General features: G+C 40.9%; 4 protein-coding genes across 4 annotated transcripts; 1 reads left to right on the top strand and 3 right to left on the bottom strand.

The window, feature by feature from the left end:
* Positions 1 to 548: 548 nt before the first annotated feature.
* On the bottom strand, positions 549 to 3,062 carry LOC109473803 (serine/threonine-protein phosphatase 2A regulatory subunit B'' subunit beta-like). Its single transcript, XM_019773872.1, has 2 exons — positions 2,155 to 3,062; positions 549 to 1,970 (listed from the first exon to the last, which is right to left on the bottom strand). The coding sequence occupies exons 1-2, from the start codon at positions 3,034 to 3,036 to the stop codon at positions 1,188 to 1,190; spliced, it is 1,665 nt and encodes a 554-aa protein (XP_019629431.1). The 5' UTR covers positions 3,037 to 3,062; the 3' UTR covers positions 549 to 1,187.
* A 58-nt stretch (positions 3,063 to 3,120) lies between these two features.
* Positions 3,121 to 4,207, bottom strand: LOC109473804 (phosphatidylinositol N-acetylglucosaminyltransferase subunit Y-like). The gene is made up of 2 exons (XM_019773874.1): positions 3,978 to 4,207; positions 3,121 to 3,350 (listed from the first exon to the last, which is right to left on the bottom strand). Exons 1-2 carry the CDS (start codon positions 4,074 to 4,076, stop codon positions 3,219 to 3,221), a joined length of 231 nt encoding a protein of 76 aa, XP_019629433.1. The 5' UTR covers positions 4,077 to 4,207; the 3' UTR covers positions 3,121 to 3,218.
* A 157-nt stretch (positions 4,208 to 4,364) lies between these two features.
* LOC109473801 (UPF0317 protein C14orf159 homolog, mitochondrial-like) lies at positions 4,365 to 10,109 on the top strand. Its single transcript, XM_019773870.1, has 11 exons — positions 4,365 to 4,711; positions 4,978 to 5,131; positions 5,637 to 5,835; positions 6,011 to 6,161; positions 6,506 to 6,628; positions 6,800 to 7,000; positions 7,454 to 7,564; positions 7,736 to 7,885; positions 8,202 to 8,468; positions 8,638 to 8,903; positions 9,207 to 10,109. Exons 1-11 carry the CDS (start codon positions 4,492 to 4,494, stop codon positions 9,351 to 9,353), a joined length of 1,989 nt encoding a protein of 662 aa, XP_019629429.1. The 5' UTR covers positions 4,365 to 4,491; the 3' UTR covers positions 9,354 to 10,109.
* A 5-nt stretch (positions 10,110 to 10,114) lies between these two features.
* Positions 10,115 to 12,470, bottom strand: LOC109473802 (protein O-linked-mannose beta-1,4-N-acetylglucosaminyltransferase 2-like). The gene is made up of 3 exons (XM_019773871.1): positions 12,362 to 12,470; positions 12,079 to 12,251; positions 10,115 to 11,821 (listed from the first exon to the last, which is right to left on the bottom strand). Exons 2-3 carry the CDS (start codon positions 12,230 to 12,232, stop codon positions 10,197 to 10,199), a joined length of 1,779 nt encoding a protein of 592 aa, XP_019629430.1. The 5' UTR covers positions 12,233 to 12,251; positions 12,362 to 12,470; the 3' UTR covers positions 10,115 to 10,196.
* Positions 12,471 to 12,516: the final 46 nt, after the last annotated feature.

Genomic DNA, 12,516 nt, shown 5'->3' with positions numbered 1-12,516 from the left:
AGATTAAATGGATTAAAAATTTGTACAATGTACAACACTGAAATGAAACAAGTATATCCTTGCTACTTTTAAATAAGATAAGTCTTTGACATTGGCTACTGCTCCTGAAAATGAAATACTAAATATTGCCAAAATTATTCAATAAATTATGACAGAAGCAATTCACTCAAACAGTAAGAGACACAGCATTCGTCATGGTACAACTGAGAATTTTAATCAGTTAATGACTAGTACCAGTTCCATCAGAAATGTTTACGATAAGCAAAATATTTTTCACAAAAATGAAAAAGAAAACATTAGTCAAAAACACACATCTATTCATATGCAATACAATTTACGTGCAATACAGCTATCAAAAATACTCTTAGTACATGTAGATTGCAACCAGCAAGTACATATCCTACCACAGATGCCGTAAGAAAAACTGTAATTTTGAGGTACTAGGTAAAAGCAATTGATGGAGGACCTAATTTTTCTGTGATATGCATTTGCACTGTGGTGTCAAACGTATACACACTCACTGATAATATTTGGCAAGCAGTGAAAGAAAAGCACGGAACTTTTCCAGCACAGATTTTAGATACATTTTACTACAAAGGGAGCAAACACAAATTACATAGAGCTTTCAGTAAAAACAGATGACACATATTAATCTGACAGTACAAGTCAGCTGCAATGGTTGACAGAGCCTAGAGTGTGACTGTTCATTTCGCCACATATCTGTACCCATGGCAAAAATTCTTATGATTTTCAACATAACAGGGTTGAGATTTGTCATGTTGACTTTTGAAGACCATGACAATACATGTAATTGATATTGCTGACTGAAATCTGACTGCTTTACTTAAATATCATTGGTGGGTGTCATTTCCAAATGAATATAAAACAGAGATGAAGTACCAGTTGCAGCCTGTGCATAGTGACAATGTATATGCAACTCTGAAAAAGTTCACATGTACATGTATTGGTCTCAGATGTACACAACTTGAGATACAAAGATATGCTGGTAGAATTGCACCAAGTTCAAACAATGCATGGGCAGTCTCTTATTTCATCACTTGAACATGCTAAGTCATTACAACCAACTTTTCACTATCATATTCATACAATTGTATTTCTGGCAAAATTAAACTCATATTGAAGCATATTTTGTACTTGTGATGTCAGAATGCTTTACTTTTGACACATCAGTAATTAGATGACCAACTATCATCATCATCAACCACCCCAAAGTCAAAGCCACTGTCTTCCTCTGGGATCTGGTCATCATACGGGTCCTGTCCCTGACCTCCACTGGCATTCTCCTCAGCAACAAGCATTTCATACTCCTCAGCTGCATACTTCTCCCAGTCTGACATGCCTGCCGTCTCTTCAGCCTCCTTCGCTGCTGCAAACGGGTCCCTCTGCTCGTGATCCAAGTACTTATCCAAGTTAAAGAAGGTGTCAAAGAAGATGTGGGTCATCTTACAGGCTTTGAGGTCGGCAAGTGTTATCTTGCCTTCACGTCTGGGTTTCACCATGTCCAGTACTGAGCATAAACAGTCTTCAAATGGCATGGGTTCGATTCCCAGCTGTTCCATCTTGTTGTACTGTTCCTCGTAGAAGTACTCCAGCTCATACATGGACAGGATCCCGTCACCATCCAAGTCCATGCAGCGGAACCAGTACTCCACGGCAGTTGGGTACCTTTTGTCTTCCTCTGACAACAGGAACCAGACAAAGTCCGGGTACCCCATGCGCTCGTCTCGGATGATACTGTTCCCCATTGTGACAGCACCAGAGAATATGCGGTCCAGAATGCGGGGAGACAGGGCACCATCATTGTGTCGTGACAGGTCGTCCTTGCTGATGTACAGGTCATGGTCGGTGTCCAGCTCCCAGAACTTACAGTAGATGACATAGAAGTGTTCATACGAGAAGTAGTCTGTGATCTGGTTGATGTCCTCTTCTTCTTCCAATGTGGCAATAACCTGAAACACAATTACAAAAAAAGAAATCATCATTATCTGTGACCTTGTTCCATCATCTATGTATACTTAATGCAACTTTTTATGTGCTTGTTTTTTAATTGAAGCACATTTCTTGCATTGTCACAAGACCATTTAATTTTTTCTTGCTTCAATGACAAACAAAAATAAACCCATAACAAAGTACCTGTAATAAGTTGGACTTTCTTAGCTCTGGCACTGTGATTTTTCCTGACCAGGACCGGTTGACATTGTAGAAGATCCTTGCTATGACAGTATGGAGGTATCTGGAGTGAAACTCTTGTGCTTCTTGCAGGAACAGCAATCCTGGATGTGTGTCAATCAAGTCTTGTACAAAGGGAATGACATCTTCTGCAACAATGTAGTTCCCCTTTGTGTTACCAGGCTGTGGTTTGGCAAGCAGGCGTATAAACTTGGATGCATCATCGTGGCATGTCGTGAGAATGTTCCTCCATACAGGGATGAAGCTACTGGCTGTAACATAGGGAGCTCTGTCACCCCCACCTGCAAGGAACAGTGGTGCCTTCCAGTACAAGGGGCACCCACAAGCCTTTGTTATTGCAGCAAACTGAGACTTGAACACCTTCCCATCTTTGAATGTTTCAAATGTCTGCTTGATTCTCTGTAAGATGGTCTCTATGTTGTTGTTTGGAGAGGGGCGTCCAAGAGGGAAGTAGAACTGGGGTATGCGAGCACCAACAGATGACACCGGCGTGCCTTTGGGCTTCTCTTTGACAGGTGGTGTTTTTGGCAGCTGCCGTTTGAAGCTTCTCCTGCGTGGGCTACGTGGACTGACCATCTTTCCCGGGGTGGGGGAAGCGGGTGGTGTGGATGGTGATGCTGGTCGGAGAGATCGAGGGGAAACTCCTGCTTTCTGAGGAGAGCTGGTGATGAGGAGATCCCCCTCCCCCAACTGTACATGTTGAAGGGTCTCCCTCAGGTCCTGCTGGGTATCAGGATCACTCAGCCATTGTATGAAGAGTTCATCGACCTTCAGTTTCAGGACTGGAGTCAGGCCTCCTGAGCTTCTACCCACCATGATTACCATTTGTGCTGTATCTACAGAACTACCCGTGTACTTTAAAGAATTAGAATCTGCCTACCATGAATAAGATTCTGCCTCAACATATATCATGTATGATTTCTGTAATATTGCCAGCTCTTCAACAGTCTGTGAAAGTCTTAAAGTACTACAACAGTTCCTCCTCAGTCTTCAAGGATGATTTCTCTTTAGTTGTGTCTGAAGAACTTGAGACCCAGCCAGTTGAGAAACAGGAAGAACACAGCAACAGGAGCAGTGATTGGGATCAGCAGACTGTAGTAGCACCAGTAGGCAGGGTCAACACATCCATAGGGAAAGCCCTGAGAAGGAATACAGGAAATTATTTTTCTTCATATTTCATCATACATTTTGCACACGTAATTTATCATATTGACAACAAAGGAAAGTTACAATAGGCAGATGACATTTGTACTACCAATGAGAAATGGGAAGAAAACAGTGACAGCTTCCTTTGCTAGGAATGTGATTGTGCCAAGTTCACCCATTGATAGTTTTAAGTGGTTAACCAAATAAAGCACACTAGTACTAGGTATATATGTCATGATCTATGGCTCGTGTACATGCCATAGTGTACCAGTAAAGGATTTACGGATCAAAGTACCCCTTGTTTCAAGTGGTTTATTTGAAAACCATACCCGTGGAATTTGGTATCTTTGGTAACCATGTAATTGGAGTCCACTCATACTAAGCTGTAACCTACACATTTACATACGGTCATACCAACGTTTCCAAGGGTCGTCTCTAGTACCAAGGAGGTTGAATGATAAATCAGCTATGTAAAACAACCACAAACATTTAACCAGTCCTTGTATTCGGGCCACGCCTGTATGTAAAGTCAACAGTAAGCGGGATAAAACCAGACCGTTTACACGAACAAGGCGGGTAAACGGGAGGGGAGGGGCGAAGATTTTCAAACGACCACTTGCCTTCTCTCCGTGGTCTGTGAAGAAGATTCCGTACAGAAAGATCCCGACAGGTCCCCAGATCACCGCTAGAAGTGCAGGGAAGTGCCAGAGCTCTGCCATCCGTTATAAGAGCATGAAGAATCGTGAAATGTGCAGTTACAGGCTATACTACCTGGTTGCAGGATAACATAATCCCACACCTGACACTCAGTACTGAAACGTCTTCCATTGGTCTACCGCCAGCAAACGCAATAAAACGTAATTCCATTTCAAAGCAATATTGAAGTTTATTTTGATCAAATGAGGCATTTATTGATATAAAAATATAGCACGAAAATTTTCTTTAGAGAAAAATTTTGTACGAAGGAAATATTGGAATTAAAGCCTCGTCAAAATTTTTGCGTTGTGATGCAGTGGAACGGGTCAAAGGTCAGGAACACTGTCAACACACGGAGGGTAAAGTCTGATGGAGAAAGTAAATGCATTTCTAACTTTCTCTACAACGGACGCGTTACAGCCAAAATGAGTGCAGGAGATGCATAAAGCGCAAGTTGTCCTGAGACATCTTTTCAAGGTGTCGAGAGATCACCAGAGACAGTGGCAAGACTGGTTTTGTGTTGAAAAATTTTGTGTCAGAAGTCCAGCAGTAAACATGTCATCTGACGGTTCGATGGAAAAAATGCACCCCAAAGACTTGAGAAGTTTGATCAGAAGTGGAAATATGCATGGCAAGTGTACATCTGGAATGTGCAAAGGTATACGCAGATTTTAGTTGATACATTGTATACCTGGTCCAGTAATATATAGCACATAGAACAAGAAACTAACAAGAAATTTAACAAGGCAGCTCAAAACCTTAAAATGAACAAGGTGATAATTTACTAAGAGGGAAATTTTAATGATCCAACTTGATAATCTTGAAAGACATCTACCAGTTAACGTTACATTTATTCTGAATCAACAAATGAGAGCAAATTATTGCAAAACTTTGCAGTTATCAATTGTTTTTTTTATCAAATAGGCAGAACACAGACCAATATTGCCATTGTACACAAGTCCCTGGCACAAGATTTTGAGAGGTTTTGTCAGGCAAATGCAGGGCCACTCCCCCTACTGTATATGAGCAAGGTTGGTGAGTATGGGGCACCTCCACTTGCTGAGGACTCTGACATCAGGTGGGTAATTTCAAACAAATAACATACTATAAACTAGTACATTTGTAATTAATTGGTTCTCATGTATTATATTCCGCAGTCTTGAAGTTACTGTGAATCAACCAAGGTAATTCATTATGCACAATGACAACAGGTCTCCCTACAAAATCATCCATTTTTTTACATCAAGCTGAAGAGATTTACAATATCAAGAAAGTTTGATCTTTGTAGAATAGAATAGAATAGAATAGAATAGAATAGAATAGAATAGAATAGAATAGAATAGAATAGAATAGAATAGAATAGAATAGAATAGAATAGAATAGAATAGAATAGAATAGAATAGAATGATATGCTAAGTGTCACTGCCCAATACTTTCCCATATGTTTTTCTATTGTTAAGTCAGTAAAAGTTCATTAGATTCAAAATAGTGGCACATGTATCATGGTGATATCAAACCGATGACTATGTAATGACAGATTAATGATAATGTATAATTTGATACTGATGATTTTATTGTTTCAGGACGGATGTGTCATTGTACAGTGTGTACAGGGACGGTACACTGACAGAGAAGGCAGGAGATCTGTCCCAGTTCACAGAACAGCTGAAGGACATGGTGACCTTCTACGTGGGCTGCAGCTTCTCGTTTGAGGATGCTGCTATGTCAGCAGGTGTTCCTATCAGAAATGTGGAGCAGGGGGTCGTGGTGTCCATGTACCAGGTTGGTCCAAAATGTTGCTTGTGGATTGTGTGTTTGTGTTTATGTGTTTTCTCATCAAGCTTTGTCTATCGTCACTCAAAGTATTTGAAAAGTCTTCTGATTGTTGCTAAATTATCACATGTTGTCAAAAACAAATATTTTTATATCTCCCATTTATATCTTTTTATCATTTCAGTCCAATGTTCCATGCCACCCTGTGGGTGATTTTAAATGCGAGATGTTCCTCAGCATGCGCCCTATCCCTGAAGACAAACTAGATGTAGTGTACAGGATCACTCACCACATGCCTGATGTGCATGGAGCTCCCATTCACATTGGTGATCCTAGTAAGTACTAGTATGCTTCTTGCTGGTGTATCTCATTGAAAAAAAGAAATGTCTAAGGAATGAAATCAGAATTGCCTGTAGCAATCATCAAAGTAAACTGAATTATATGAGAATTTGATGAGCTATGAGTTCATTGTTTATCACCTGTGACCATTTTGATTTTGGATGATTTTGACTGTCAAATGATCCACAGGATAGATTGCATGATTGGATATAAAATTGTTCTCATGTACTGAAACTCAAAATCTCAAGTCAATGACCAGTGTCTTACAGTGGTCACATATATTACTGATTTATAATATTAAGAGCTAAGTTGTGACTTTCTTTTCCTTTCCATATGGTAGCAATGATAGGAATTCCAGACTTGAGGGCAGAACATTTGGGAGATGATGTAGATTTCCATCCTGGTGATGTACCAGTGTTCTGGTGTTGTGGTGTCACTACACAACCTGCTGTGCAGTCTGCAAGTAAATCATTTTTCCTTTACATTTAAACTATTAAATTTAGTAAGAAGACTGATGAAGATGATTTACCAGTACTCCATATTTTTGACTGCAACAGTACATATTATTACTGTATATTTCACTGTGACCGTGGCAAGGAACACTAATACTGATTGTTTTTATCATGTACTGCAGAGTCGTCACTAGCCTTCACTCATTCTCCTGGGTGCATGTTTGTTGCTGATGTCATGGCAACTGTTCCTACGACAACAGCAAGTCCTGCTGACATTCCCAAGGTTGTCCAGGTATCCCAGGAACCCTTGCTGTATAGTGCGGCATCAGAACTGGCCGTTGATCAAATACAGCGACTGGAAAAGGCGATACAAGCTGATCCAGGTGAGATTAAAGTTTTCGCACTAAATATAAATCTAAAACAGATGTTTATAACCAGAAAAATGGACCTTCATCTTTTCTTAGATTGAGCACAGGTTACACTTTACCCATCCAATAGTTTATCCAATAGTTTCAAGTATCACAGTTTACATGGTTCTTTCTACTAAAATCCTATACTCTTACTTCGATTCTACTGTCTCAATGTTTCTGATGTCTTGCTTTATACACTTTGGAATGTACCATTTGTTGATATATAAGCATTAGCCATATACCACAATGTAAATTTGTGCTATAGGTAATGTTACTACTGGTACAAATGTACTTTAAACTTACAATGTATGGTAAGTAGAGTAACCAACAACAGAGAACAGATAACATGACTTTTTACTCCTTTAAAATGTGCTATCTTGTACAGGAATTACATGTTGAAATTGGTTATCATATTGTGTGTTTCAGGAAAGAGAGGCATCAGTCACCTGCACATCCCAGGGGAGTTACTGAGGTGTGCCCTGGCCCTGTCTCATGCTTCCTCTGTGGCCATCACAACTGGCTTCCCCTGTCACACAGGTACAACCCTTTCCTGGACAGCAGACTGGCAGGCCCTAGAGAAGTATACAAATGTTTTATGTGCTGATGGTAAATATGTTTGATGGAACACTAAAATAGCCTGAAAACAGAAAGAAGACTGCAAAAGACATCATTTAATGTGACAGTGACTTTTATACTGTTGATTGACAGAGTTGACCCCACCAGAAGAAAATGATGGCCCACCTGGTGCTGTTGCCATGGCAGCAATGCTGCAGGCCCTGGGGAAGCAGGTTACCATGGTGATAGATACTAACAGGCTGCAGCTGATCAGGGACATTGTGGAGGACTGTGTACAGGCAGGTGTGTGTGTGTGTGTGATCTAAGATTGTATATCAATAGTAACAGTAAGGATTTAAACTAGTACACATGACTTTCAGACGGCTTCTGGCATCTGTCTTCAGCTACTAGAAGAGTTATATCAAAATTGGAAAAAAAACAGTACACAGTGTCAAACACACTCACTCACTCACTGTCCAGTTTATCGTCTGTTGTTCCCCGTCTTCCGAGGGTTAGACGTGCTTGCACAAAGGAGAGAAGAAATGCAGCAAGACTTGTTTTTCATTGAAGTTCACAATAATTAAAAGCTTACTGAAGTGCTTGTCCTCGTGTCTTTCAGGTATCCTACAAGAACCCGTGGCAGTCCTGCCCTACCCACCTACAAATGGTACGGTCACAGATAAACAGGTGGCCCTGCAGTTCCTGACACATGACGGGGACATTTCCAGGCCCAGGTATGACCACCTGGTGGCCATAGAACGTGTTGGCAGGGCAGCTGATGGCACCTACAGGTCCATGAAGGCCAAGGACCTCTCCTCATTGGTCAGTCCCATTGACCAGCTGTTTGATGTGGCCAATGAGGAGATCCCAGGGATAAAAACTACTGGTGAGAATTAATATTCACATCATAAAATACTAGAGTATGGTAAACAGTTAACCTGAAGTATAATTCAAATGAGTGTACATGAAAAATTATAAGTTTGTTACTGGATGTAAGAGCTGATTGCTGTACAGTCTCTATCATCAGTGCTAATTGGTCTACTTTGTCCCTACAGGAATAGGAGATGGTGGTAATGAGTTAGGCATGGGAAGGCTGCAGGACAAAGTTCACCAGTTCATCCCCAATGGACCACAGATCGCCTGCGCAGTCCCCGCAGACTATACCATTACTGCGGGGGTGTCCAACTGGGGCGGCTGGGCCATCGCTGCTGCCCTGTATGTGCTGAGGGCTTGTCCTATCCATGACCGGTACCAGAGAAGGGCTGTAGGCTTCCCACGGGATTCTACTAAACTTCTTGGTGCTGTGCCATTAATGGAAAGGGTTAGTACCTGATCAACTATAAGTTATGCTTAGTTCTTCAGAAAACATATTTTAAAAGTATCTGTACCATAGTTCTCTTAGGGCAATAGTTATCAGCTATTTCCAACTGTTAACTTGTAACTGGTCAAGTTCTACAAAGTATGTATCAGCGTTATTCCTATTCTCGTTGGCTGACTTGCTTGACACTTTGTTTTGTGGTTCTGATTTTAGATTTGAAATAACCTTCATCAGAGAGTATCACATATCTTAAATTTTATTTTCATAGAATTTATTGATATTTTTTTTGTTTGTTTGACCTGACAGGAAGAGAAGGTGATGTCCATCATGATAAAACACGGTCTCCGAGACGGGATGACAGCCGAGCTGGGAATGGTGGTGGATGGACTGCAGTTTGCTACTGAGCATGCCCAGATGATGAAAAACCTGAGGAGTGTCCTGAGCCTGGACTAGTGTGACAGCAAACAAAATATGTTCATGTTTTTGATTTTAGCTCGCTTTTGCAAAGAAGAAGGAATTATTTCCTGGGTGGAGTGATGGACATTTTAGGATTATTTCCATGAGATGGTTAGAATTTCTTAACTTGGTCTTTTGTAAAATCATTAGCGATTAATGAGTAAGGGTCGACAATGCATCTTGGTCCTGTCATATTTAATGAGAAGACGAGACACAACAGATAATAAACTACCGGTAGGTAGCAAATAATTTTTAAAATGTAAATTATGAGCCATACTGACTTCTCAGGTGAGAAAGTTGTCAATAGTAAAGTTAATCATCATGTAAGAATGTCCTCCTTGCAATCTAATGAACATACCTACAGTTGTATCTGAAGAAACTTGTGCAGTCTAATTTTGCCTTTCCACTTTAAGAAATACAACAACTAACCTCAATATTACAGTGCTATGGATTTTATGCATATATCTGTAATTTTACAGTGTTAATAATTTCCAAGATTAGAAGTTTAAGGATTAATCCGGAGGCATGATGACGAAGATGTTTGCAGAATCAGTAATATGAACATGATATAAATATTCAGAATACATTTATATGATAGCAATACACTGTGCTTTGATACCAAAATCTGAACACAGAATCATGACCTATCAATAAAATACTTCACTACACATCTGCATTGCACTTTTTTTAGATGATAGGTTGTACAATCATTCCTCCCAGCCAGTTTTAAGCTGAATTTCTATTGCACATCAACCTCATGGTAATATGTACAGTCAGGTACTTCTTATCTTATTTTCTGCAAGAGTACTTGCTGTATTACATTGGATATACCCAGAATTTTCAGGTAGAACACTGTACAGCATCTGCAAACGGTCCTACCACAGTGTCATTAACAATACATCTAACCCACACATTATAGTCATGTTCTGCCTCTATTCCTTCAGAAAACACATGGCTAGTGAAGGGGAGAATCCATGGCATGTAGCTTACTTCACCCTGTTCCTGAATCCACACTTCGTATTTGGTATCTTTTGCATCAAGGTACGGCAGGTTCCATGGTGGTTGCCATGACAACTGTAATCCAACAAGCCCATCTGATGATTGAACAGACTGGCATGAGAAATCAACTGGTGGGCCTGGATAAATTTTCTTGTAATCATCATCACTTGAACTTGTGCCTCCATTACCTTGCTTGTTTGCCTCTGCATCTGTCACAGCTTTTCGTACAGTCTTAAGAAATGATGGTATATCCACCACAGTGTCTTGATATATCCTAAAGAGCCACTCTGGGTTCCTACAGCAGAGATGTCTTGGAACTTCCGTACTTCTTAAAATGGCATCTTGCTCTGCTGGATTCAAGTGTGCAATTCCACCCAGGTCCCAAGGATTGTCTGGATGTGTGATTGTGTTTTGTGGTTCAATGTTCCTCCAAGCTGCATATGTTAGCCTCATCCCTGGTAGGTTGGCTAGTGTTCTGTATGGTACATAGTGTTCAGGGTTGACAGCATAAGGAAACAGTTCAACGACCACAGCACCGGGGGGCAGAAACATGGCAAGTGTCAAGAAGGACCCATGCATCCCCACTACCATGGATGCCTTCCTAATAATTGCTATCTGCTGAGGTACAGTGTGTGACTCCATGCTCAGTGTTACAACCCTCATGTTGAACTCACTTGCCAAAGCAATTGTCAAATCCACTTCATTCACAATCAACCTATTCAATCTACGTGAAAACAGTACAATGTATTTGGACTCGGAAACACCTGTTTCCTCTATACCTAACCTGGTGCATACGAAGTCTGTGAATTGTCTGATGTCTCTAGCTGTGACTGCGATGTTATCCTTTGGGCCTTGTGGTACCTTAAAGCCATACTGATACCACGTTGTTGCCTTGGACAAACCCACGTAGGCATTGCTAAAACAGACGAGTTCTCCTAAATTACCCAGCTCTTGTTTGAAGACAAGGTCTTCAGTTGAGAGCATCTGATAAAGGTCAACGAACTCCCCTGGTCGCCACCCTTCCATGATAACTAGTCTACTGTTGAGATTAAAAGGATCGACGTCACTTGCTGTAATCTGCCGAAGGGTGAAATAAATGGGCAAGAGATCGTCATGAAAAACGTGCATCAGGTTATCTGGATTGAACCTATTGAAGATCAAACTGGTTCCCTGGTAGATCTTCACTTTCTTGAAGTCCTGTAGCGCAGAGATTGGAAGGTCAACGTACTGGAAATACTGCGTATTGTGGTCAGGAATGGAGGTCATGTCCACGAGAGCTGGGTGGAAACGGTTGTGGATTCCGTGGGTCACTGTCTGCTCGCCGTGGAAGAACACAAACTGTTGATGTTGCGGGGAGAAGCAGAGGTTTGAGAACTTACACATCCTGTCAGTGTTGTTGTGTCCCCAACACCACACAGAGGACCCATGTTGGACATAGTCACCGTCAGGAAGCTTGGGAGGCCTTTCTGTGGAGAGAAGACAAAACAGCACTGAAAGAAAACCTGTTAAATATTTGATATCAACAGAGACAGAAAGTATTACAGTGCAATAAAGGTCGTCATTCATTCAATAATAATTTGTTCCGGCAAGGTTTTCCACCAACTGTAGCAATGTATGATACTGATTGCTCGTTGTAAGTACTGAAATATTGTAATGTGAATAATCACACAATATGACATATATCATAGAGCTATCATTTTCTGCAAGAATACAGAAAACCTACCTGCTGCCTGCTTCCCTGTATTTTGTACACCAGTAGTTTCTGTACACTGTTGTCGTTGCAGTCTGAGGTAGTCTGACAGGAGCACAGCAAACCCAACAGTCGTCATCACCCAAGTAACCTTCAGCATCATGTCCATGATCCACATGGCTACCATGATGATGGAGCACCTAAAAGCCATCAAAAGTAAAGAATCTATAGAGTCTAATTACAAAGAATCAAATTTCGGCACAAGGACAGCAACAGTTAACGTTACTATCACTAGTATCAGAACGGAAGTGTTTACCTTAGTCATTTTTAGATAACACCCATCCTTGTATGACACTCCACGTAACCGGTGCACTCTCGGAAAGATGCTTCCATCTCGCCTCAGTAAAATCAGGGTCAGAGGTTGAGGCTGAACATGGCTCAAAAGTGCCCTCTACCGGAACAAGCATCACT

This window comes from Branchiostoma belcheri, unplaced genomic scaffold, assembly GCF_001625305.1.
Source record: "Branchiostoma belcheri isolate BF01 breed outbred unplaced genomic scaffold, Haploidv18h27 scaffold3, whole genome shotgun sequence".
NCBI lineage: Eukaryota > Metazoa > Chordata > Leptocardii > Amphioxiformes > Branchiostomatidae > Branchiostoma > Branchiostoma belcheri.
Note: the sequence above shows the minus strand (reverse complement) of the source record. Positions and strands in the feature narration are given on the sequence as shown.